The sequence below is a fragment of the Balaenoptera acutorostrata genome, chromosome 17 (genome assembly GCF_949987535.1).
Source record: "Balaenoptera acutorostrata chromosome 17, mBalAcu1.1, whole genome shotgun sequence".
Classification (NCBI taxonomy): Eukaryota; Metazoa; Chordata; class Mammalia; order Artiodactyla; family Balaenopteridae; genus Balaenoptera; species Balaenoptera acutorostrata.
In genome coordinates this window covers 2,955,930-2,977,796 of record NC_080080.1, presented here as the reverse complement: position 1 = coordinate 2,977,796, position 21,867 = coordinate 2,955,930, and the positions used below count along the sequence as shown (strand labels likewise).

Here is a 21,867-nt window from a genome sequence, read left to right as displayed (position 1 = left end):
GCCCAGACAGGTGATAACAGCTGAAAACCGGGGAGGGACGGTGGGAATGTGAAGTGGATGGATCTTATAGTTAGGAAGCAGAAAGGAAGGAACTGACGGTAGACCGGTGACAGAGGAGAGAGAGTGACAGAACAGAGGTGACGCCCAGGTTCTACCCTCTTCATCCCTATATGCAGTGGCCTCTCAGGTGCTGTATTCTCTACAGGTGCCTTGGGATTCTCTTCAAATCTCTCTCTGAGTGCTCAGCACACAGCTGTAATTGTTTATTTACCTGTATATCTGAATGTCTAGATTGTAACTTTCATTTGGTCCCCAATTCCTAGCACAATGGCCGAGAACAGAGAAGTTCTGGCATTCTTTTACTTGTACAGATTGAAACATCTACTATGAAATTCATGACATAAACAAATTTAAAAATTAACATAAACTACATATCTTTAATTTTCTCACTTGTAAAATAGCCAGAATGGTATCTATTTTCAGGTTCTTATAAATATTGTCACTGACTATAAAGTGACTGTTTGACAACAGACCTCCCTCATATGATCACTACTATTCTTGAGCTCTCTACTGAACTTAAAGGGAAAATTCACTGTAACACTTTTGATTAAACCTAAATACATGATTTACAATTGATTTGATTTCTTTCTGGAAACATTTGTTTTCCAGTTTCCTAATCATATATGTAGAAATTTGATTACTCAGGCAAATGGATAATAAAGCATAGTGACTTCCTCCCAGTTTCTAATGCACAGGAATTACAAGACACACAAAGCAGTACTTACTTTGGTATCGATGGCAAAGCCCGTTCACCTTCTGGGGAAAAAACAGAAAGAGAGAGATGAGATTCCTTCTATTCCTTTTGAAAAGATTATGTATAGAAATCAGAGAAAGAAGATGAGTCTTATTTCAGAATTTTAGCAATAACCCTTTAAAACGAAGTTGGTATACTGCCTATCTATCTTAGGTTTCCATGGCTTTATTTTCAGTATTTATGACAAATATACACTGCCTGCAGGTGCAGACTATATAAAAGGTATTGCCAATCAAAACCAAATGCTAAGGGATAAACTGATGAAAGATATTCTTCCCAGGAGACTCTAGAAGATGAAGAATTTCTCATAATCAAAGCCAACATTCTTTACCAAAGACTGAACGTCCTGCGGCAACACCAAAACCTGTGCGGGGAACACACAGAAGTCCAAAGGAAACAAAGCCACAGGTTGTGTTCCTGCAGGAACAGGGGCAGCCAAGGGGCCCAGCAGCCTCAGAGGCATGGCCTGAAGTGTCCTGTGGACTCGACTTCGGGAGGTGCCAAGGCCCCCACGACGCTGGCCGACTCCCCCGTCACGGCTGGGCTCTGGCCAGTGCATCACAGGGAAGCTCCGGACTCTGCTCAGGGGCTGGGGAGATGCGCTCCCTCCCCTTCATCAGTGAACCAGGAAGCATGGAGGCCCCTGCTTTAATCTCTTTTATCGGATGAATCTGGCGGTAAACCCATCTCACCACTCCCCTCGCTCCCCAGGCCACGGGTTACCCTTGTCCAGGTCTCCCGTCCCTCCTCCTATGCCCCGGTCCCATGGGAGTGCAGGCTGTATGGCCCTGAACACAGCATGATGCCCTCACACATTCCATCCCTTGAAAGATGCTCTTCCTTCTGGTGGAAGCTTCATCCCTCAATCTTTCAAAGCTCAATTCAAGCTCAACCTCCTCAAAGGAGCCCTTCCTGGAACACCCCACGTGGCTCTGGATGGCCTTCCTGTGCTTCTGCTGCATTAGCAGAGCGCTTCCCACGTATCAGATGACTTAGAAGGTCAGACTTAACCCGCCCACAGGCCACCCCCCTCCACCAGCAGAGGACCTGGCACTCACAGCCACTGCATAATACCCAATACACTGCAGAAACTTCATCCAAATTTCCTATGACTTTTTCACATCCAAATTTCAAGCAAAATAACCACATTATACCATGAAGACCAAACTTAGAATAACTGGAAAATCCTATCATTAGTTTATTACCCCATGGATGCTACCACCACCACCTTACCCACACTCAACACTGTCAATTAATCATATGGGCTTTCAAATGACATGTACGTGTGATTTCTAGCTGTTTTACTCTCTCTGTTGAAATTTCTACTTCCTTGGAGAGAAAAAGGAACCAGATTATGAAATATTTGGTTAATACAGGCTTTATAAGAAGCTGGGCAGGAGTTGGAAGAAGGCTGAAAATGAGGTGATTAACAACTGAAGGAGCGTAAGAGAGTCAATTTTCAGGAAACAAGAACGTAGCAGAATATTGAGAAAAATGGCAACAGACACTGTGAGTAGCAGCATTATAAAAATCCCTAAGTTCTCACTAACTAAAATGCCCAGTTCTAGGAGCTAATTTCTGACACTGCTTTAAATTTATCAGTTGAATGAGTAACACATGCTTTCTCATGGCATTCATGTGGTCTCTTATTTCTCAGAATAAATTCCTTAGGATTCAGGATGCATCTTTGTATTAACCCACATTTTTATTTTCATTTTTAGAACTGAGGCTTTTAATTTTTGAATAAAAGTTTTTATCTACTGTTTTTTAATTAAATAATCAATACAGATTCACTGTAACAAACCTAATCATAAAGGTCTATAATGTAGACAAGTTGAAGCCCCCCCGCCTTCACGTACAATTCCACCTTCCTTAGGGGTATTCATCGTCCACACTTAACGTTCCAGACTACCAGACTCCTTGTATGCTTATAAACACACACAGGTTTGGCTATACACACACACACGTGCATGTAGGTTTCAGCATGGAAACAGGGCCAGCTCGTCTTTTCAAACAGCTGCATGGCATCTCACCCTCCCTTATTTATTAGCTACTAGCTCCACCCCCGCAGACACGGGTCGTTCCACATTTTGTGCTACCGGAGACAGTGCGGCACAGGCGCCGCACCAGTGGTTCTGTGGGGCTGTTTCCAGGAGGGGCCGGCAGTGCCAGGAGCAACCGAAAGCACTGTCCTAATTCACGCCGACACAGTGGAGGGTGGAGGGCACTTCGCAACAGCCCCACCAAGAATGGGTATCACGGTCTTTCCACCCATCGAACAACAGGTTAACAGACACAGAATGCTATCTGTGGACAGTGTGGACACAGAACACTGCCTGTGTCCATACGCTTACTGGACAGTGTACGTCCGTTCTTCTATAGGTGCCCATTTTTACCCTCTTATTCAATGAGCTAGAAGAACACTTGAAAAATAAGAGATTTTAATTCTTTATTGTATGTATTACAGATGTTTCCCCTTCTGTGTCACGGCTTTAAAAAGCATTTCTTTTACTAGTAGAAGCGCTTTCATACTTATGCACTGATGAACTCTACGGATTTGCTCTCCGAGCCTTCTGGGTTTTGTGTCAGGCTTAGGAGCAGCCCCACCCTCACAATGTGCAGTATTTACCATCACCCTCCGTACAGAAACCCTCCTTGAGAACGATGAAATTATGACCCTGATTCACACAATTCTTTCCTCTGAGGAGAATTTTACTAAGATTGAATTTTACTAAGATTGAAAAATTGCTACTGAGCTTTCTTGCAAGTAAAGGAAAGGTCAGATAACTCCCCACGATAAGGGCCAAGGTCACACAGCGACTCTGCTGGAAGCTGGTTCAGGGCATCGGACTTGTGACTCTTAGTTTTCTGCCCCAATGATACCACCTTTAAAAGCACTTTCTAAATTCAAAGCAATTATGGTGGATCACAGAGCTAACAAAGTGCATCTGGGCACATCAGACCTCAGGTGTAGAACTTACACGTCACTATAACCGTTAACACTCGCAAACGTGTACGTGCTCCTTACCATTAAGCAGTTTATAGTCTAGAGAGGAGAGATGGGTACGTACGTAATCGTTACTTAAAGTACATCCCAGGAAAATGGTACGTTAGAGTTGTGGAAACGTTTTTCACATTTATTTGAAATTTAAAAAAAAACTAAATTAAAAAATGCACATGTGCTCTTGTCCACTTATTTCTGACTATAATCCATTAAAACATTTGACTGAAAATATTATTTCAATTAGGCAATATAACCTCACTTTAGGTATCTATTATAAAATAGTCATGTAATAAGTACATATGCTGTGATTTAGAATAAAGCAAATAAATTATCAGACTCAATAATTAATTCTATAAAGACAACATAAAATTGGTAACAACCAATGCCCTACTAGGTTTTTATGAGAAGCATTTTCATTTATGCTGTTTTCATATGAATGAAGAATTTAATGCATCTCATTTCATGAGATTTGATATCAAAATGTTTCTCCCTAGAGGGGAAAAAAAGCCAATTAAAAACCAACACAGAAAGATGTTAAAGCTTCAAACATTTAATGACTAATGTCTGAATGTTATTTTTTTGTGTACCAACAAATTGATGAAGAACATTTTGGTAAATCAGGATGAAATTTAAAACTTATTCACTAAAAAGAAGGCAGGCGATATGGCACATTTACCATTTTTCACAGAATACTATCTTTATATGAAGCAACTTTCCCAAAACATTTAAATAATGTTTGCAAGGTACATACCCCCATTTAAAGCACAAAATGAAAACTCAAAAGCTCATGGATGCAAAAATTTTAACTGAGAGTAGCCTTTAGATATTTCTAAAAGCAACTTCATTACTATATTTCACATAAAGAAAGCTATGATAAATACACACTATATTTTAGGAAAACAATAAATGAAGAGGCTTTATTGGTCTGATCATAGTGGGAAAAACAGTTTTGCTAGATTAGCCACATCCTGCAATCCATGCACTTACTGGCCTTTTGGTTCAAGGCTTTAGATACTGTTTTCAGAGCACAACACCCTGACACTAACTTTTAAACAAAGGTTCCAATGATGCCTCTGCTTCACACCCTCCCTCAACGCCCTCCACCTGCTGTCAGCACAGAGAACTCGACCGCTGGGCAGGCAGGGCTCTCTGCTGTGTCTACACTTGGAGCTCAGGGCTTTGTCATCTGCTTCCCTTGTGTGTCTCCACATACGCTTCCCCATTCACTCACCGCTCAGTCGTCTCCGACTCCCTCTAGGGATCGTCCTACCCACAGATGGGAGTGCTGGCAGGGATCCTGTGTACCCACCTACCATGCTATAAAGTAGGTACCATTCTTCCATTATGGACGAGGAATCTCCAAGCCAAGGCTCATCCAGTGTGTCAAGATCACACTGAAACTAGCAGCAGCGTTGCAACGACAGCAACACTGAAGTTTCTGACGCTGTACGTGCCAGCACGGCCCCAAGCCACCTACACACGGGGCCGTCCCCCCACGACTACACAAGACAGGGACCACTCTTCGTGTCTTGTGGGACGGAACTGAGGCACAGAAAGTTAAGTACTTTGCAGATGGCATGCACTCATGATTTGAACCCATAGGTCAATACAATTCCAAAGTCCAGCTTTATTTCAGAAATCCAAATCCTCTGAAACACCCCATCTTACTGCCTTGCGAAAGGCTAAATAAAGAGACACAGTCATGTTTCTAAGGTTCATCACATCATGCTTAGAACTACTGCTCTAAGCTTTTGAGATCTATGAGAAAAAATAGGAAAGAGACTTTATTTATCATGAGTTACAAGAGACTTAAAAAAAAAAAAATGACCCAGAACATAATCCCAAAAGTTTATTTAAAAATGTTAATGGTAACCTAGAAAATTCATTAAGCATGTTGCTCAAAACAAAAGGGTCTAAACACAATGTTTCCTTTAAGCTCTGTCCAAACCCAGCTCTTAGGCTGTGAGCTGGGTCACTTCCCTAGAAAAGCAAGAATACAGATCCACTGGGCTGAATTATTCATTCACTCTTCACTTTCACAGAGCGATCTAGAAGGACTGCAGGCTGTGGGGTGAGCTCGGCTAACGATTCAGAGGGGGCGCTGGAACAGAAGGAGAGCTCACCTTTCTGGGGCCTGATGATGAAAGACTGCGTGGCCCCGTGCACCAGCCGGCAGTACCCGTCTATCAGGTCGGCCATGTTCTCGGCGATGGTCAGGGACGGTGCTGTCACCGTCAGAGGCTGGACAGGGGAGAAGACCCGGAGAGAGCCGTTATTGTTCTTTGCAGTAATCAAAGGGACAGCTGCACTATGACATCAGATCTCTAGATACACTTGAAGGCAGAGAGGAGCGGGAGCGAAACAAGATCTGTCGTAAGGTCTGAGCGAAAAAGGAAGTTTGATATTTAAGGATGTTATTCCTAGAATGTGTGACAGAAGGCAAACCCAGGCAAAAAAAGAAAAATCACTTAAACCGAGACTCCCTTTCTAGAACAAAAAGAGGTGAAAAAAACACTTCCCTTTAGAACGTCTGGTCCCTTAGGCACGCTCTAATTAAGAAAAGAATTTAGAAAATTAGTAAGCTAAAGTAGAGCTTATTTTAGAAACCAGACAAACGTGGAGTAAATTTTTATCAACCATCCATCGTAATTTTTCTGACATTAAAGAAAATTAGTGGAATTTCATTATTTTGAGCAGGCATAGCATGTTCTGCCTAAGAGCTTAGAAACCACACTTTTCAAATTAAACATGCAATTATGATAAATTTCCTAAAAACCTATCATTAAATGTTATCCAGGAGATAATCAAAGCTGTATTTTACTTTCAAACACAAGTATGTCCTAACTCATGTAGTCTTCATAACCTCCTCCCAAAGGGACAACTTATCTCACCTGCATTATCCTAGGTATTATTTGGGGGTAGCAAACAGAAAGGAGGACAGCCTGAAAATCATGGTGCAAACAAGAAATTACTGAGATATTTTCAGGAAATTTCAATTTGCAATACGGTTGCAATATTTCATGGCATCATTTGTTTAATTCTGAGAATCAACTGCCTGGAGCCTAGAAATGCTGCGATCCCAAGGCAGCAGGAGCAAGAAGACGTGAGGAGCACTGAAAACAAACGATCCCAGCAGGGGCTGCAGCAGAGCAGAGCCCAGGTGTGCGAGTGGGACCGGGTGAGCCCCCAGAACGGGCTTCGCCAACGAGTAAACCTGCGTGTGCCACCAGGTTGTGCAGACTCTTCAGCATGTGAGTACTCTCTGTCCATCTTTCAGAAAGGTCACCTTATGCAGTATTTGCCAAATGTTCATTTCTCGTGCCAGGCCTGCCTTTACTTTCCACACCACGTGCTGATTAAGAAGAGGCTCTGGGTCCAGACTGTCTGGGATGAACTCCATGTCTACCACCTACTAGGACCGTGGCCACCATCCTGTGCTTGGTCCCCTCATCTACAGACGGGGGGTAACCAGAGTATCTCAAAGTGCCTCTTCCGCTGGGTTCTGAGGACGCTGTGTGTTGCCCTTGGCTTCTGTGTTAAGTGTTGGACAGTGGGGACATATGTGGCAGAAAGTACCAGCGGCTGCCACGGTTATTTTCCTAATTATTACCCCCCAGAGAATGTCACATACTGCACAGTCTGGGAAATAACACTGTAACATAGTTTACAGAATTTATATAATTCTAAGAGGTTGATTTTCTTGGTAATTCATGATAATCTTCCAGCACCTCCACAATAAGGCTCCATTAATTTTTAAACCTGTTTCCTATTCTTGAGGGCATTTAATCATTATTATTTGTAACGTAACACTTATTACATTAGAGAAAGCTGTGATTCTGATGACCCATGAATACTTCACCTGCATCCAGAAACAATCATCATTTCTACAACAGCGCTTTATTTTTGTCTTCCCACCATGACGCACGTGAGCCCTCCTTACCTCGGGCGCTCCTGCGATCTTCAGCTGCAGCGTCCCTTTCCTGTCCTTGTCTTCGCTGTTTGAATACTGAATGGTCTGCACTTGATTGAAGTCGGCCAGGTGTGTGGGCTTTGGGAAGAAAAGGCAAACACTCTGGACCACAGACACAGTCCTCATGGTCCCAAGCCCACCTCATCCTCCTGAGGACGCCTCCCTGGACGGGATGTCTGAGGAAGCCAACTGTCCCTGTCGCCTGGGGGCCTTTCTCCCTCTGAGGAGTGGTCACGGACCTGCTAGGGCCCCTTGCTCACTTCACGGTCAGGGACGTGTCTGCTCTCTGCGCCCCTGCTGGCCGAGGGGCACTCCATCCTCGGGGGCTGCACAGGCAGCCACCAGTCCCACATGATGCAGGACAGAGAAGGGGAGAAGGGAGTCCCGGACCTGACTCGCCCTCTGGCCGGGGGGGCCATGTGAAACTGCTGGCCTGGGGGAGCGTTCTGCTCCTCTTCTCACAGGCGGAGGGACCTGTTCCCACTCCCAATGCACCCTGAGCTCGAACAAGTCTCTGAAACGTTCTCAAGTTCCAGAGTGTAACCGTGCTAGGGAGACGGCGGGTATCCAAAGGACCCGCCCCACACAGACAGGCCAAGAGAGACACTGTTCACTTTCCCAAGAGGAGTGAACTCTTTTTTCTTATGCAGACAGAATATGCCCATCCGTCTTTCATCCTCTACCATTTCATGACAACGACCGGTTTGCGCGAGACGATTCCGACAGGTTTATCCAAAACAATCGGCCTCGTTAGGACCTCTTTCTCTTAGAACATCACCGTTATCAGCCCCTCCCTGCCAAGCGCCCCACTCAGCACAGATTATGCCACTGGGACTGAGCCGGAATTACGGTTCCGAAGGGGACTCCTACCCCGCGCCCCTTCTCAGCGAAGCGTCTCTGCAGCACTGCTCTCAGGCACGGCTGTGCTCTGTCAGGCCCTGCGCACGGACACCCACGGGCAGTCCTCCATCCGCTGGGCAGCACACAGCACGGCCCCCACGCCCGGCCCTCTCTCGGCCTCTGTGGCCTCTGCCCTCATGGGCTTTCCTCCTCCTTCCCTGGCTCTCTTTCCTTTTCCTGGCTTCTCCCCTACTCAACCCACAAATGTTCAAGTGCCACAGGGCTCTGTGCTGGGCCCCGTTCTTCTCCCCAGCTGTGCATGGCCTACCCAGCGAACACCATCCAGTCCTGTGGCACAAGTACCATCTCCAGTCCTGAGCTCGGACTCAAGTATCCAACTCCCTACGTGACATCCCCGCGTGGACATTGGAGAGAGACTGACCGCACACCCAGCACAGTCACAGGGACCCCCCCCTCAAAACACCTTCCCCCTCCAGTCTTCCTCACTTCAACAAAAGCATCACCATTCAACCTGGTTCCTGAGTGGAAATATGAAGGCACGATTACTGACTCCCCTCCTTCCCTTACCCCATATCCAGCCCAGCTCCCAACACCCAGAATCCGTGCGTTTTCCCTCCATCCCCACGGCCACCACTCCAGTACAAGCCACCGTCTTGCACGGTGCTCAGAATCCGTCCTGCAATTGTTTCCCAGCCAGTGTCCCTTCATCCGTGTTTGTCCTCTACACAGACAGCCCCCGGAAGCCAGGGAGGTACTTTAAAATGTAAATCTGGTCCTATTAAGTCCCCTGTAAAAACGGTATAATGCTAGTCAAAAGGAATCAAACACCCACCTGATCTGACCTCTGCCTGCCTCTCTGACCTAATTCCCCACCAGGACCTCATCTTGATGGGATGTGCTCTGGTCTCAGTGGGGCAGGGCCATTCCCTGGGGGTTGTTTTCAGCTGACCAAAGAATGAGGAACATGAATGAGGACCAGGGCTGTGAGAGGCCATATAATGTGCAGGAAATTCCCACATGGTGAAAAACTGTCTTGTGTCCTGAATGGCTTTCAAACGTCCTGGTGTTTATTCATGCTGGTGAAAAATCTGACTCTAGAACCCACATCTATTTTGAAACACAAAGTATGCTCTGCATGGAATTTTCCAGGAATGCAACTTAGGTGTAATTCAGGGAATATTACACTTTCTTGTCTTTGGAATGTTACTATGAGTTGCTCACCATTTTGGAAAAGGACATCACCGAGGGCAATGCTAGTCTGATGTTTGAGCTGCTGGCACAAGGTACATACACTGTCATAGAGGAGGCCTGAGGGTCCTTCTAACACACTGGGGACCAAATATCATTAAGTCAGTGGTGACACATGAAATGAGAAATATCTCAATTAGTTTCAGTGAATGGTTATATTAAAATATTCCCATTACTGGCATCTTACAATTTAAAAAAATTTCCAAAGCACAAAAAGAAAGTTGAGTTATGGAAATTATTGTATTTAACTTATTTTTTATTCCTTCTTTTAACCCATTGTTTTTCTGACTCATTCTGACATTATCCCTCAAGGTCGGCCACATAAAAAGAATAAATTTTAAAGAAGTACTTAAAGGGAACAGCAGAAGGAAAGAATAAAAATAACCAAAAGATATTAGGAAAAGGAAATCTGTGAAGATAAATACTGAAATTAATGAAGACAAATAGATTAATGCTATAACCCTAACCGCTAAGCCTGTCCTTCAAAAGCAGCTGAAATAAATCCTCTGCAAATCTGAAAAGAAGAGACAAATCCAAATAGACAAGCTTAGGACTGAGAAAGGATATAGAAATAAAGTTACTGGAAAGATCATAAGAGTATCACGAGATGGAACTCCATGGCAACAATTTAAAAATGTAGAGAAGCAGATGAAACGCTAACAGTATGAATTACCAAAACTGACACAAGAAATGGAAAACCTGAATAGATCTATTACTACTGGAAAGGTTGAAAAAATGGTTAAACACCCACCATTGAAAAAGGTACCATGTGGTTACACAGATTGATTCTATCCACCTTCATAGAACACACAACACTACCTTGACTTAAAATATTTCAGGCCACAAAATGATGAAAAGCCCCCTAATTTGCTTGATAAAATTAGTGTAACTTCTAATATCATGTCCTCATAGAGCTAATATAAAAAGACTAGATTGATCTCACTTATAAATAGTTGCAAAAATTCTATATATTAGCAAATATAATAAATCACTATTTCAAAAGAATAATATAACATAACCAAGTAGGAGTTATTAAATGACTCAATATCAGCACATCTAATCAAGATAATATAAAATAATAACAAATTAAAAGAGAAAAAACCAGGATCATATCATTAAGGCTGAAAAAGCCTTCAGTTAAATTTAGTTGCCACTCCTAATAAAAATTCTAAGCAGAGAAGGGCATAATTTAGAAACAGGAAAGATACTTTACTAAAGGGACTTTGCTGGTGGTGCAGTGGGTAACACTCTGCACCCCCAATCAGGGGGCCCGGGTTCGATCCCTGGTCAGGGAACTAGATCCCACACGCATGCTGCAACTAAGAGTTCGCATGCTGCAACTAAGGAGCCCGTGTGCTGCAACTAAGACCCCACACAACCGAATAAATAAATATTTTTTTTAAAAAAAAGATACATTACTAAAACCCAACATCAAAAATTATCCTAAATGATGACACACTTTTAACTGATAAATTAAAACCTAAAACAAGATAGGGATATCCTCTACCACCCGTTATTAAACATGATCTTCAAGGTGCCTGTGAATATGAGAACAGGAAAGAACTGCATAGATTAAAGAAAAAAGTTAAAACTATTCTTTTTTTGCTGATTACCTGATTATATACCTACAAAATCTAAGATTCTAATAAAAAATGACTTATTAAATGAACAAGGTTGCTGAATATATGATAAACAACAATCAAGCATATTCTGCTATGCTCACAGTATGAATTTTAAATTGGAAATGGCCAAAAAAAATTTTCCCAATAAGGCCAAAAACTGTATAATACCTATGAATTAGCTTAATACAAAAAATCAATACGAAAAGGACTATGACATCCTATTGAAGGATGTAAAAGAAGTCCTGAACGGGCTTCCCTGGTGGCGCAGTGGTTAAGAGTCCACCTGCCAATGCAGGGGACACGGGTTCAAGCCCTGGTCCGGGAAGATCCCACATGCCGTGGAGCAACTAGCCCGTGCGCCACAACTACTGAGCCTGAGCTCTACAGCCCATGCTCCGCAACAAGACAAGCCACCACAATGAGAAGCCCACGCACTGCAACGAAGAGTAGCCCCTGCTCACCGCAACTAGAGAAAGCCTGAGCGCAGCAAAGAAGACCCAATGCAGCCAAAAATAAATAAATACTTAAAAAAAAAAAGAAGTCCTGAACAAATAGAAAGACATACCATATTCTTGGACAGATAATATCTACTTTCACAAATTAACAAACAAGTTGGAATCCCAACAGAATTTTCTGCTAATTCTATAACTTTGGTTTTGAAAGACTAAACAGCCAGTAACAGCCAGGAAAGTGTACAAAAGAAAAACGATATATGCAGAAAGTGTACAAAAAAAAGATGACACAGGGATGCAGCACCAACCCAGAGCAATCCCATCTGGATGGAATCGGTACAGAAAGAGAGAACTGTGTCCTTGGACCAGAACAGAGGACCCAGAATTAGATCACAAAGATGGCAGATATTCAACTGAGGTAAAAGATACGAGGGGGCTTCCCTGGTGGCGCAGTGGTTGAGAATCTGCCTGCTAATGCAGGGGACACGGGTTCGAGCCCTGGTCTGGAAAGATCCCACATGCCGCGGAGCAACTCAGCCCGTGAGCCACAACTACTGAGCCTGCGCGTCTGGAGCCTGTGCTCCGCAACAAGAGAGGCCGCGATAGTGAGAGGCCCGCGCACCGCGATGAAGAGTGGCCCCCGCTTGCCACAACTGGAGAAAGCCCTTGCACAGAAACGAAGACCCAACACAGCCATAAATAAATAAAGATAAATAAAAAAAAAAAAAAAAAAAAAAAGATACGATTACTGTGCTGACACGGCTGGCTGCTCACTGGGATACCGACGAGAAGAGCAACAAGGGGGAATGACAGCAGCCAGCATCCTCTAAGTGCTTCCTCTGTGCAAGGCCTTCACCTCAACACTGCACACTCAGTACCCACTTAATCCTCCTACCACCCCTCTTAGGGAGCTGTAATTATTATTGCCATTTTGCTGATGAGGAAACACAAGCCAGCTGTGAAGAAATGGACTCAAAGTCACAAGGCCAGCATGAGAGTGACCCACTGGGAACCCCGGCTGCACACTCCAGAGCCCATCCTCCGGACACACCACAGGCCCACCTTGTACCATACACAAAATTCCACATGGGCTAAATGCGAAAGGACAAAGAAAACCTTCCAAGAGAATACGAGAGACTACAAATCAAAGAGAAGACAGATAACGTCACAGGGCTTTCTGAAGAGGTCGTGCCACTTTATACCCTCACAGAGTGTGTGAAACGTCCAGCTGTTCCACATGCCTGCCAACACCTGGAATTACACATCTTTTTCATCTCAGCCATTCTGGTAGATGTGTAATAGTATCACACTGTGCATTTATCTGATGACTATGAGGCTGAACGTCGTTTCACTTATGTCTTAACTATTTGGACATCCTCTATTGGGTTGGCTGCCCTTTTCTCAGTGATTTTTTTGATCCTGGAAAGAGCCAGAAGAGGCTGTTTCAAAGGACATGATACAAGTACAAATATACTTAAATTAGATGTAGAACTGAATGAAGAAATTAGTGTCTAAAACTTCTCCAGATAAACTGTAACAACCCCATTCAGATCTCACCAACATATGTGCAATTTGTGTGATTCCTTTCCTTCCCGACTAAAGAATTTCAAAAACGGTCAAACTAGGCTGTCTCTTCCTTTCATTCCCTTGAGCAATAAACGCTGTGAAACGGAAAGCTTTAATGGCAGAATGATGTCTTTTCCAAGAGAATCCTCATTTCCTTATTTTGATTCCCCTTTGTCCACAATCAGGTCCGACAGCAGGTGTGTTCCACACAGGCCGCTCCCAAGACTTGTCCAAAGCACACTTACGTTGCAGCCCTTGTCTGTGAGGTAACTGATTCCTTCTTCGGGGCCAATCGCCAGCTCCACCGAAATAATCCAGCTTGACTTGAAGGTGAAACAGGTGACAGCAAAGGTACCAGAAGGAAAAAGATATTTTAGATAAAGAACCATGGACATATTAAAGGACCAAAGGGGGGCTGGACTAGCTTGCTACTGATTTTTGTAACCAAATAATACAAAATATTTACAACTTCATGGTGCAGCATCTGCTGAGCCTAAGCAGAGACAGACAGACTGCGCTCATTCCAGTGGGTCTCAAGCCAATGCTTTCTTTGGGAAGATTATCTGAATAGGTAAACTAGCCCTTAGAGAACAGTTAATCAATGAATCGCTGGGCTGGAATAAAAAAAAAATTTTAGGCATGCTATTAAAAAAGGATGGTTTTAGTCTCACGTTGACACATTTTCTTTTTGTATTTTTCCCACTGTAAAATGATAAAATATTCTCATGTTGTTAAAAATGTGACAAATTAGATTTCAATCAGAAATTTAGATATACATGGATAAGAAAAAGCAAAAGAAATCACACCTAGTCCCACCCTATTTCCAAGTCCCCATACTTACACCAAGGGCACACTTGAAGCATTCTTTATCAAATCTGTACACTGGGGAGAGGATCTCAAAGAATTTCAAAACACTTTCTTCTCTATTAAGGTTGGCAAACTGTCTAAATGTTTGTTGGATCAATTTTCTTAGTGTTTTGGCCTGCATGATAAAATTACAAACATCTTTTTAGAGCCAACAATGAGTAAAGACCACAGCAATAACAGCCAACACCAAGGAACATTTCTTGTCCAGCCACCACTTAATACCACCTATGTTCACCAAATGTTGTATTTATCAGAGCTTTGTTTCTTTTAAAAAAAAAAAATTATAGTAAAATACACATAAAATATACCATCGCAACCATTTTAAAGTATACAGTTCAGCAGTACCGAGCTTTATTTCTTAAACAGAAATTGGTAAAGCAATAATTGGCTTATTAGAACATGTGGTAAACAGTTAGGCATTAAAAATATAAGGGCTATATTCGCATGTGACCTGGAGTCGGCAAAGGAGGGGACATAAAGGCACTCACACATCCCAACCTGGGAGGGGAAGTTGACACACCCTTTCTGAAGGCAATTTGGCAATAAGAAATCAAAAACTTTAAAACCACAACCTTTGAGAAATTATTCTTTAGGAATGATGAAAGACTATGCAAAGATCCAGCAACAAGGAGGTTCAGCACGGAAGTGTGTAGAGTACCCCACAACCGGCCATGCATGCTGCAGTGTGTCTGCTACCCAGATGTCCTAAGACTGCTGTGCACATCCCATTTACTGACATGAAAATCCGTATCACAGTGCTACATGAAAAAATAAGACAAGGCAATCTGTTGTAGTGTAGATGCCTTTAAAAGTAGAGCACAGGATATGGGCCTCACACAGGCAGGCACACGCACCAACGCACAGTGAAGACAAACCAGCCATGCCTCTCTTCTCTGTGTAGTGGGATCACAGGTGATCTCTGGGTGCCTTTTCACTTGTCTGAGTTTTCTGTTTATAAACCATGAGCGCCTGGATGGTGGAGGGTGGCGAGGCCACAGCCCACGGTGTGCCAGAGAGAGGAGTGTGGCCTGCGGGGCCAGCGGGCAAAGGGTGTGTGATGGACGAGGTCTGGGGAAGGGGGCAAGAGGATGCAGGCCACAGGAAGCAACTGGGTCCACCCTGGTGAGATGCAAAGCCCTGGGGCGGCCTGGAATAGGAATATTGTGATCCGACACAGGTTTTAACAGGAACACTCTGGCCGCTATGTTGGCAACAGTATGAAGGGAGCAGGAGAGATCCAGTGAAATGCCACCAAAATAATCCAGGCGAGAGGTGATGGGACCCAGGCACTGCTGCACAAGTGTAGAAGCAGAAAGGAGTGAGTAGTAGTCAGATTTCAGACCTGTTTTGGAAACAGAACCAACAGGATGTACTGAGAGGTAAGAGTGACCACTGAACTGAAATGGCCAAGACCGGGAGAAGCAAGGCGGAGGAGGGTCTTAGAGAATAGCAGGGGCCGCCTGAGCCTCGGTGTGAGATGCACACAGACAGCAAGCAAAGCCAGGAGACTGGAGACAGGACCAGGGCGGGGATCTGAGGGGCAGGGATAGGACCTCATCCCACGGCGGCCTGCTCATCTCAGCAGTCAGGGAAGTGGGAGCAGGTGAATCAGGAGGGGGTGGCATACTTTGGTGGGTCAGGGCAGTGACAGCCTGCCTGGAGTGGCCTGAAGGTACCAGTGTGGTCAAAGGATTGCTGGATCTGGGACACCGCAGAGTGAGCTGGACAGCTAGGAGCTGTGGTCAGCGGGGGATCCAGTTCCAGAGGGGCTGCAGTTACTGGAGATGAAGACCAGGGCGCAAGGCGGCGGCGGGCAGAGAGCAGGCCCTAGGTAACCTAGGGCCGGTGACTTTTATTTCAACAGCTGGCTCTGCTCCTGCAGAGAAGGTGTGGGGGAGAACGGAAGCAGAAAGACCGGCGCAGGGCACGCATGGCCGCCTGGATGATGTTCGAGATGGCAGGGAAAGCGGGAAGTCGACACAACTCGAGTTTTGGGTGGAACAAGCGGGCAAACAGAAGGGGCGGGCTCCGGGAAGATAAAGTCACGTTAATTCTGAACGTGCCTGAGATCCGCAAGTCTCCCGATCTGAACCACTGAGCATAAAGCTGGATATAGACCCGAACTCAGGAGACAGCAGGGCTGGGTCAGAACGTTACCGTCTCCGGCTGACGTGATTACAGGCATGGGGCCTGATGACTCCCACAAATACAGTGGCCGCAGGAAAGAAGTGCGGGCCAAAGCCTGCTTGGTAGGCCAACTCTGGTTTTAACCAGGGCTGGGGTTCTGACAGGTGAGCCAAGTGTGGAACTGTAGGCAATTGGAAGAGTATCAGTTATGGTTTTAGATCACAGGAACTAAACTGAAGAGAAGCAAAATGGGTTCAAGGGCAGCAAGGTTTGACTATCAGATGTTACCTACAGCATGAGTGGTTGGCCTTGGACACTCCGTAAACGAAAAGTCTGGGACGCGTGGTTTGGGGGAGAGCCGTCCAAGCTCTGGCCACGAGCCCAGAGACTGAAAAAGGCCACTCTCACCACAGCTGAGACGGCATTTAACAGCTATTCTGACTCCAGGCTTTGCAAACACTCTCTGCGTCTCCTCTTGAGCATTAGAACCACACACGTGCACGTGCCCACCTGAGCTTTCCACCTGAAATTCCCAGACACCTGAAACCTGGCGTGCCACCAAGAGAACTTGTGACTTTCTTCCAGGCCTGGTCCTCCTCATCTCAGCAAATCTCCCAGCGGCTTAGAGACAGAAACCTAGGCGGCAACCTTGACCTCTTTCGCCCACCTCTCAAAACCCACTGCACTGACACATCCTCAAAGTGCTTTTCCAAAAGCCACGCTCTTTTCTCTAAGCTTCCCAAGCAGGAGCCCCGCTCTTGCCTTGATTTCTGTGATGGTCTCCGGTGGATACAGAATTCTGGTAGAAGAGAGACTAGTGAAAAACAAGGAAATGGAAATACCTGTGATGTGAGCATTATACGTAGTTAGTTCTCTATTAAGTGTGTAGAAGTAACTCACACGTGACAGGTAAATACGCGTACGTGTAAACATGAAATGCAACACCTTACGGTCCCTGCTCATCCTCATTCTCCTACCGAGCCCACGGCACAGGCGCTCCCCATTCCGCGTCTCCTTCCCTCGCTGTTGTCCCCCGACCCACAGCACCTGTGGAATGGGTGTGCACGGGGTCAACTAAACTGTGCACCTGACCACTCAACCTGCCGGAAAACTTCTGAGTAACTGGGCAAATCGGTTTGAAAATAGTAACTGTGCAGTGTTAGCAGACAGACAGCCCGAGCTACAGTTTCACGCCTCTGTGTCATCCAGCTGACTCTGTCAGTTTTCCGCATGCTGCTCTGCCTGGCCCCTCCCGAGTCCTACACGTCACCCGGCTAAGACAGGAGGTCACACTCATGAGCGGCAGCCGCAGGAGCTGCAGGAGGGAGCGCGCCCATTCAGGGCTACTTCCTGGGACACAGAGCCACACCCGGGGTCCCCGCCCAGCAAGGGCAGGCGCACCTGGTCGGGAGTGAGTGCCTGAGCTTTCTCGGGGTCTCTACTTCAATGTGGCCACCCAAGAGGACTGAGATTTCCGGCCTGCAGCAGCCAGTGTTGGGCAGGAACTAGAAAACCCTCGCTATCTGAAAGGAGCCCCAGATTCGTTTCTAAGAAGGATGCCTCAGAAAGCATCAGTTCTTTCCTCCTTTCTCAGTAAGGAAAAAATTCCACAAAATCTGACTTCCTAGAATCTCTTGATATTAATCAATACACTTCCCTGTTTATAGGGTTTCAACATCTGCTTTGTGTTTGCCCAGACTTAGGAAACAAGGCATCTATCAATGAATGCTAGTCAATTTTAAACCAATTTATATAGAGAGAGAAAACTACTCAAAATGAGGCAGTATTATTAGGATGAATCATCGGAAATTGCTGCTATTCAGCCTTCTGAACAACAAAAATAATTTCATATTAATCAACCCAATATTTATCAGATGCTGCTAGCAACAATGGACTCCGAGGGCCTCCTGGATGAAAAAGTTATAATGTAGCGCTAAAGCGAATATGCAAAAAAAGAGGAGTAGGCTAAGAAACATTAATTGAGGAATTATCTCCCCACCTACCAAATGCTAAACATAGATACGGTAACAGTGCATGCAAAGTGTGTGTTTTTTAACTGACGTGTAACGTTGTATTAGTTTCGGGTGTACAATGTAATGATTCAGTATTTGTATATACTGTGAAATGATCGCCACAGTAAGTCTAGTTAACACCCAACACCTCAAAGAGTGACACATTTCTTTTTCTTGTGATGAGAACTTTTAAGACATACCCTCTTAGCAACTTTCAAATATGTAAAACAGTGTTGATAACTACAGTCACCTCACATCCCTGGGACTTACTGTTATAACTAGAGTCTGTACCTTTTGAGCCCTGCACCCATTTCACCCACTCCAACCTCCGGCAGCCATAACCTGTTCTCTGTATCTAGGAGCTGGCTTTTTTTCTTTTCATATAAGTGAGGTCACACAGTATTTGTCTCTCTCTGTCTGACTTACTTCACTGAGCACAATGTCCTCAAGGCCCATCCACATTGCTGCAAGTGGCAAGATTTCCTTCTTTTTACGGCTGAGTAACATTCCATTGTGTGTGTGTACGTCTGAAGCGTGCTTTTTTCCCACCCTACTTACAGGAGCCCAGACCGGACGGACACTTCCGTGCTGACACCAGGCCTCATTCTCCCTGGCATGCAGCAGACGCCAGGAGTTGGTCGCTGAATGACTGCTGAGCCAGGCACTTCCGTGCTAACCACAGGGATGGGAATGGTGACTAAACTAAGTGCTCCCGAAAGGACCCTAGGAAACCACTCTATTACTTTGAAGTACAGATACTTCAAAAAACTGATACCTATTGATCTTGCAACATTTCTAGTTCTGAAATTAGATTTCTACTGTGAATTATACTCAAATAAGTTGAAATTTGGCTATTTTACTTGCAACATAATTTGAGATTTACAGAAGAGCTGCAAAGACAGTACGGGATTCCTGCCCCCCCGCCCCGCGCCCCGCGCCCCCCACCCCCCCCCCCGCCCCCCCCGCGCCCCGCCCCCCGCCCCCCGCGCCCCCCGCCCCGCCCCCCCCGCCCCGCGCCCCCCGCGCCCCGGAAGTTAACATCTCACACGACACTGGCACATCCGTTAAAATTAAGAAACCAACATTGGTACAAGAGTGCTTGCTAGCTGCAGACTTTACTCAGACCCCTTGGTTTGCCCACTGACGCCCTCTCACTGCTCCAGGACCCCACACTGCATTTACTCATGTCTCCCCATCGCCCAGCTGTCAACTTTGTAGACTATCCTCAGGTTGGGATTGACTTGTTTTACTGGTACAGTGTTTTTAAAAATGTGCCTCTGGCACTACTAAGATCAAAGAGTCAGAAAATTTAAATATCTTGTAAATTATTCTTAGTAATCGGGCACATACACCCCAATCCCGTTTTGCCATCAATCAATCATAGCTTAAGTTCCATCAAATATAAGGTAAGCTTTCAACCCTTCAATGTGAGCATTAACTACAAATGATCTTCTAGAAATCTAGATATGAAGGGAAAAAGGCATATAAAACAAAATGGCCTTTGGAAAAGCAAATACTAATTGGTCTAGCCATTCTATAGGGCTAGTCCGGGAGAAACAAGAAGCTGATGTGAATTTCTTGTTAGCTGAAGTTTCACTGGCAATAGTTTTGAAGAGGAGACTGTCTGAACACAACCTAATTTGTACTGTAGCTGTTACACACCTATGGGTATACGTTTATGTCAGTCATACCCACAAGAGTCTGATGGCAATCAGTTGAAAGAATTTACATAGAAGGTGAAAAAATTTTGGCACAAGGATATGAACTACTGATTAAGCTATTTAAGAAGCCAAATATACATTATTTGTTTTACAAAAGTATACTGATTTCCTTTATATTAGAAAGCATGTGAGAAATGAAACACTAGACGAATCTGTACCTAAGAAACAGAAGCTAAAAGTCAATTCTCTTCTCCCTGCTTGCATCAAAATCAGCAGCAACTGAACCTTTCAGAAAACACAAGTGCTATCTGTTTGGCTCGTGAAGTTTTCTCAAGCTCCACAGGGTCAATTCCTTCCCCTCCACTCCCCGTGCGCACACACAAGGCTCAGCTTCCACTGCATCCAGGGCTGACACTGCACACCTTGATTACCTTAATCACCTCCAACCCTTCTTGATTGGAGTGTTTTTGCTTTCGATCTGTCCTCCATGCTGCTGTCAGGTTTATGTTCTAAAGTCCAAAAGGTGACCATGTCCCTCCCCTGCCATGAAACCTGCCGTGAACACCCAGGGCCCCTACGTGCTCTCATCTGAGTACTGACATCCACACAGGTGACCGCAGTGTCTGAGCTCTGGTCACAGGGCTGACCTGACTGCCAGCTGGAGCTCAAACAGCAGCAGAAGCGCATTAGGGTCGGCAGCAGGGTCAGGATGAGGAAGGCCGGTCAGGCTGGGTCCTGAGGGACAGCCTGAAAGACACCTGGAGGGGACAAGTCCTGTGCAGGAACGGGGACGTTTCTGGAGTGACAGCAGGGGCAGAGCGGGCTGCCCAGGGAAACAAGCTTCTCCAGCCTTCCAATTCTTCTATCTTGTGAAGGAGTATCACCTGCGCTATTCTCATGCCTCCTTCTACACGGTACCCTCTACCTGGAAAGTGCCTCCTCTAAGTCCAGTCATCTTTCAAGTGGCCCTTAAACTTATTCATTCACTTTTTCACTTAAGATTTACCGAATGTTACTGTGTGCCCGGGATTATGCCAAACACAGGGTTTAGAGCAGAGAACACAGCAGATGTTATCTTTGTCCTCATGGATCTTAAAATATAATGGAAGCAGGCAGACAAAATGCAAACAAGTAAATATCTAGTAATTAAAACCTGAAAAAGTAAAATTAAAAATTAAGATCCTGAGCAGGACCCTAAGGTAGAGGATGTTTCTTCAGCCCCCCTTGGGGAGGTGAGCAGTCTGTATGGGAGAGGACGCCGAGGCTGAGCTTTAGAAGAGCCGGCGATGGGGGACCTCCCCAGGGCCTTCTCACCTCGGCTACACTTACACCATGGCACCTGTGACCTGGACCTGGGGTGGCTTGTTTGGAGTTTGAGGATCCTTTTTAAATACAGAATAACTTCTTGGACTCCCAAATGCCAGCAGTCATACCTCCTGTGATAACTGCTTATCTACACACGGCTCTAAGGAGACTTCGCAGTAATTCTCAGGCCACCCTGGGACTAATGTTTGAGCACCGATGGTGCTACTAATGTGATATAGCCATTTTCGTATCCTTTCCTGCTTTTTACTTTTACCCTGGGTGGTGCACTTCTCTGTCCAATGATGGGGTGAATGCCCTGAAGAACGGTGTCTTACACTTGTGAGAGTCTCCCCCTGGG

At 45.1% G+C, this 21,867-nt stretch overlaps 1 protein-coding gene across 13 annotated transcripts in view; it reads right to left on the bottom strand.

The window, feature by feature from the left end:
• Positions 1-21,867, bottom strand: part of PTK2 (protein tyrosine kinase 2) — a 256,529-nt gene that overhangs the window by 95,002 nt on the left and 139,660 nt on the right. For all 13 annotated transcript variants that reach the window (XM_057532273.1, XM_057532274.1, XM_057532264.1 and 10 more), the window contains 5 exons: positions 14,379-14,519; positions 13,783-13,860; positions 7,759-7,866; positions 5,942-6,059; positions 786-816 (listed from right to left, as the gene is read on the bottom strand). In XM_057532273.1, coding sequence (XP_057388256.1) covers positions 786-816; positions 5,942-6,059; positions 7,759-7,866; positions 13,783-13,860; positions 14,379-14,519 — 476 coding nt within the window. The remainder of the gene's footprint in view (positions 1-785; positions 817-5,941; positions 6,060-7,758; positions 7,867-13,782; positions 13,861-14,378; positions 14,520-21,867) is intronic.